Genomic DNA, 5,670 nt, shown 5'->3' with positions numbered 1-5,670 from the left:
AAAAATTTTCAGAACTGGATTCCGACTCCGGTATCAAAAAGTCAACTCCCCGGTCAAACTTTCAAACTTTAAATTCCTATTTTAGCCATTTCAAGCCTAATTTCATTACGAACTTCCAAATAAAATTTCGATCATGCTCCTAAATCCAAAATCACCATATGAAGCTGTTAGAATCATCAAAATTCTATTACGGGGTCATTTTCTAAAAATGTTGACCGAAGTCAAACTTAGCACATTGAAGATTCAGTATCAGAACTTAATTTGAAGTACAAAAGAATAAAGCAAGGGAGAAGATAATTAGGATTTAGGAGCATTAAGCAGTTGATGTGGAAGTAAAGAAACTAACTAATAAGTTAATTAAAGAAAATCAACATATATTTGAAAAGATTTGGTGAAGTGGAGCCTTGGAGCAATGATAAATTATTTTCGTGTTACATATAGGTCACGGGTTCGACATGTGGAAGCAGCTATTAATACTTGCATTAGGGTAAACTGTCTATATCACACTTTTGGAGTACGGGCCTTTCTCGAATTCTGCCTGAACGCGAAATACTTCGTGCACTGGACAACTAATTTGATCTAATAAGCTAAGTTCTATCTACACTATTGTTCCATAAAACAATATTCACTAATTAACATTCTAATACTTCTTAATCAATCATTTGATGGTGCAATCTCTTCTTCCCACATAAACTCACTCCGAGCAACTTTACACTAATACTCTTTGGCTCTTCATCTTCAATATTTACTTGTTGATCACGGCGATGATCGTTAACTCTTAGACTCAGACCTCCATTAAGTGAAAGCAAACGAGACTTCTGATCGACGGGTTTGACATGGTTCTGAATGAAATAAATAATGTCGTTGTAAAGATTCTTCATGTGAGCGAGTTCAGATAATAGTAAATTGTTTCTCTTCCTCAGCCTTTGATTGTCTTGTGTGAGTGTTAACAAAAGGATATCATCAGTACTAGGGTTATTTTGTGTTTCTGGCTGATAGAATATGGTTTTTGTGATATTTTCATGGTAGGGTTTCAAATGGTGTAATTGTTGTTGAGGTGTAGTCTTTCTTCTTTGGATCTCACAAAGTAATTGTTTTTGTCCTTTTTTGAAATTTTCATTTGCATACTCCCATCTATCTGGAACTATCTTCTTAAATCCCTGAAAAATAAAAACAAGGAATGAAAAATAGAAATTTGATACTCCATAATAAGGCAAGGGTTTTAGATATAAAGTGTACATTTCTAAAATTATGGGTTTTTATTTTTATTTTTCACCTAGTGTCCCTTACCTGGTTTGGAGTCCAATAATTTGAGTTCGGGCCGTGTAAGGACCGTTAAAGGAGAAAATGCTCCATATAAAAAATATATATTCTCAAGGCTTAATTCGAAACCTTTTGATAAAAGATAAAGAGAACCTATAAGTTCCACCATAATCTTTAGGGGCATAAGTTGGCTTATTAAGTAAGCATTTGTCCATAAAAAAAATTTCTTTTTTCGTTTTATTTTTCAAAAATATGTTTGTCCGTAAAATTTTGCAAGTTTTTGAAAAAAATCGAAAATGAGTTTTTCAAAAATCACTTTTTCAAAAATTTTAATTTTTTTTCATCACTCACAAACTGCAACGTTTTTTCAAGTGAAATACATATTCAAATATAATTTCAAATTTCAAATACTATTTTTTAACTTACCTACAAATACTACTTTTTTTAATAATTATAATAATTTTTATGTCCAAACGCCTACTAAAAAAGTTACTCCAGCCAAAAGGTGTTTCTTTTCCCCTTGATATTTGTAGACCAAAGAAAATGATCCATGAAACGAGTTTATGCATTAAATGACGTAAAAAAATATATAATCACATTATTATAAAGTAACTCTAAAAGAATGTTCGTGATAAATATTAATTAGATGATAATCAAATAAAAAACGATAATAATTATACTTATAGTGTAAACTCTTTCTACTATTAGCAATGGTAAAGCTACAACCTATCAAGGTAGTCAATTGACAACCCTTGGTCGAAAAATTATATTGCGTATGTAAGTAAAATTTTAGGTTTTAGAGGTATATAACATATATTGAACACCCTATATCGGAGAATATTTTTTACTTTTTTTAAGTTTGAACACCCTTACCAACAAAGTTGTGGTAGAGTGGTAAGTACTCTTTTATCCTTAACCAGAGGTCTAGGGTTCGAGTCTCTGGGTATAGAGTCGTCTTTGTTAGGGAGCGTTTTACCCCCCAATATGGGACTTCCAGCGCGAATTCGAATTTAGTCGGACCCCAATGTAGGTATCGGACACCGGATGGGAAACTAAAAAACCAAAATATCCAATCTTGGATAACGGAGTTGATTTTGGCTGTACTTTTTTTTTTTTTAATTTGGGATTCTTAGCTACATTTTTATAATATGGTCTAAGTTTCACCTATTCTTTGAACAAATTAACAGTGCTCATCTAAAGTCAAGTAACACAAAGCAAAAGATAGATTTTTTTCTAAGGTCAAGTAACACAAAGCAAAAAATAAAATTCTTCTCTAGTCTAATTTAAAATGATCAACCATTATTTTCTCCAACTCTCTAAGCTCGTCGTTCAATGAGAAATTCAAAGAAGATTAAAAAAGAAAATATTCCTCATATAAATACCCTTTCAATAGGTAGACATATCTAGAGAGGATTCTATGCGCTCAACTATAGCAACAACAAACCCACAACAACAATAAACTTAGCGAGTGGGAGGACAGAGAGACTGTTTCTAACCTAAACCTAAAATTTCAAAAGGTATATATTATGAGATCACATTTATGTTGGATACACTGATTTTGAATCCTAAATTCGTCTCTCCTAACGGGGATAGGGAAGATTTATTTTATTTTTTGAGTTCCCAAATTTGAGTTCACTCTCACTGTTAATCTACACACTCTCATCAAATGTTTCATATATCTCCTTCAATCAACACTTAATATATAGTAAGTCAAAGAAGATGGGGAAAAACAAAGAACTCCATTTAATTTTTTGGTAAGGTTGAGAGAACACAAAACAATAACAATAACAACAACGACGACGACAACAACAACAACAACAACAACAATCAGAGGCAGAACCAGGATTTCAGCTTTATGGGTTCTAAATTTTGGAATAACGACGTCAAATACTAACAACTGGATTCTAAATTTAATATTTGTCCATTTATAATGAATTTCTTAACATAAATATACAATTTGAGCAAAAAGTACTGGGTTCGTCCAAACCCGTAGTCGGGCTTCTAGCTCCGCCCCGACAACAACAACATACCCAGTATAATCCCACAAGTGGGGTCAGGAATAGTAAAGTGTACACAAACTTTACTCCTAAATAGAGAGATTATTTCCGATAGACTTACTGTTCAAAAAAGTTTAAGAGATCACAAAAGACCCCAAAAAAGAAAAAAATACTTACATAAGTATTGAGCTGCCTAACGAAGCTGGAGAAATTGTTGTGTTTAAAGTAGTTGGGAAGAAGATCCTTAGCAAACTGAGGAGGTTTCCAAACAACAAAAGTAGTGTCATTTTCACCCCATGAAACAATGTGATTACTACTTTGATCATCTACTAATTGGTATGTTTTTGTCAAGAATGGTGCAGCCATTATTGCCCTTTGACAATCTTGGACTGTGAAAATCATCTCTGAAGAAGACATTAAGGATAAACTATTTAATTAAGAAAGAAATTTGTTTTTTAAGGAAGAAAAAGAATGTCTCCTATCCCTTCTTAGTGTGTGCTTATGTTGTAGTTGCATGTGCACATGTGAGTATTTATAGGGTAAAATTATTTTACCGCACTCCATATTTACATCAATTTAATAAATACAGTACGATACATATTTTCACACATATTCTTAATTAATATGCATTCTCACCTTAATTTATGACTCAACCATGTAAATTAGTATGATAAGCTTTTACCGTGTTTAGATTGGCATTGTAATTTATGTCTATGTTATCAGTATTTTGTTAAAGTATGTCATATATAATTTTTTTTTAAATCAAATTAGGCATTACATAAAATTATCTATTGTTGGAGATCATTGATATAATTTGAAGATTTAAAAAAATTATACAGCGTGTTAGATTGTTAGTGGTGGCGGAGCCACATGCACTCAAGGGGTGTCCCCTTTGTCGGAAAATTAACCGTGGAGCTACGTATTTTAAAAAATAATATGTATATATACTATGTATTGACACTCTTTAACTTCTTGGTGAGTTTATTTCTTTATATTTTCATCCCCCTCCCCCCCTTAATGAAATCCTGGCTCCGCCACTTACTGTCAGTAGACAGAAAATAAACTTTTGTTTAATTTGTCTTCAAGTTGGGAATTACCGGCTTGTTTGGATGGTTGTTAAGTATCGTTTCATAATATATCGTATAGTATTGTATTGTAATATACTATATCATTTTGATGTATATAATATTTTTATTTTTTGTCGTCGTTTCATGAAGTCATGCACTAACAATATTAAGAATAAAGTTGCAATATTATAAAGAAAAAATTAAGGTACAATGTAGAATTATTATATTAAAAGGTAGGGTAAAAGATAAAATAGGATTATTTAACAATAAGGAAGGGCAAGATGAGAGGAAAAAATAAGGTAACGACACGACCACACCAAATTGATCGTTCCATAAAGTGGCCGCACTTTTCGCCGTTATGTAACAATAGATTTAACGATACGATACAATAAATAACAATCAACACAAATATTATATTTAAAATAATAATACGATACAACACAACATGTAACAATCATCCAAACAAGAGAACATAATATGTTAGTCTGTTTTAGTTTTTAGGTAAATGATTTCACTTATTATACGTATTACTTGTAGTTGTCTTTTAGTTGATAATCTAATAATATAAAAAAATAATTACACTATTAACCTAGAAGCAAGTTCTTTGCCACTTGAAATTAGTTCCTCTTTACTCATTTCTAATGTTTATAACATCAAGAAAGGCATATGAACCTTGTCAGTATTATATTTATGTCGCTTAGATTTGGTATATAATGAGATCCAATAAATGAACTAACTATTTAAACAATATTTTTTCCATTTTGCCTTTTGGTTTGAGTAACATATACTGAACCCTCAGTTTTTGTTGTATATAATAAGTTATTTTTTCAGAAGTCAAATTGGTCAAATCACTTTTAATCTGTGATTTCATATTAAAGCTAGGAGTTTAATACTTTCTCTAATTTTTTGTGCCCAAGTGTATTATTTTGGCCATTGAGCTTATCTTCTAATAATAACAATATCTAATTGAAAACTAAGTCTGTCGTTTCATGCTCAAATCTTCCTAAAAAGGATTTTCTGTGGCTATCAAGCTTTGTAACTTTTACAAGTACAAATTATCAAGAGCGGATTAAAGATTTAATATTTTTGAGTTTTTATAACGATATCAAGCTAAATAATTGAATTTACATCCAAATATTTAGAGATATTTAGTAAATTTCTTAATACACATATATGATCTGGACAAAAGCTATTAGGTTCACATACGCCCTTAGATTTTTACAAGTTAATTCTGCCTCTATAACTTATACGAATATAATTTTAAACTAAAAAGATGTTAGTATTATTTAATTTTAGTGGAGCTTGCTTAATATTTAAACATATTCCATTATTTGAGTTATAGA

General features: G+C 30.9%; 1 protein-coding gene across 1 annotated transcript; it reads right to left on the bottom strand.

Moving 5' to 3' along the window:
- Positions 1 to 436: 436 nt before the first annotated feature.
- On the bottom strand, positions 437 to 3,742 carry LOC138900849 (heat stress transcription factor B-4b-like). The gene is made up of 2 exons (XM_070188480.1): positions 3,438 to 3,742; positions 437 to 1,160 (listed from the first exon to the last, which is right to left on the bottom strand). The coding sequence occupies exons 1-2, from the start codon at positions 3,675 to 3,677 to the stop codon at positions 651 to 653; spliced, it is 750 nt and encodes a 249-aa protein (XP_070044581.1). The 5' UTR covers positions 3,678 to 3,742; the 3' UTR covers positions 437 to 650.
- Positions 3,743 to 5,670: the final 1,928 nt, after the last annotated feature.

The sequence above is a fragment of the Nicotiana tomentosiformis genome, chromosome 11 (assembly GCF_000390325.3).
Source record: "Nicotiana tomentosiformis chromosome 11, ASM39032v3, whole genome shotgun sequence".
In the NCBI taxonomy this organism is placed as follows: domain Eukaryota; kingdom Viridiplantae; phylum Streptophyta; class Magnoliopsida; order Solanales; family Solanaceae; genus Nicotiana; species Nicotiana tomentosiformis.
Note: the sequence above shows the minus strand (reverse complement) of the source record. Positions and strands in the feature narration are given on the sequence as shown.

Bases quoted from the DNA above. Each gene is read 5' to 3' on its own strand.
- LOC138900849 (XM_070188480.1), bottom strand. From the start codon at position 3,677: ATGTCTTCTTCAGAGATGATTTTCACAGTCCAAGATTGTCAAAGGGCA. The intron at 1,161-3,437 runs GTAAGTATTTTT...TTTATTTTTCAG, and splicing joins TTAGGCAGCTCAATACTTAT to GGATTTAAGAAGATAGTTCC.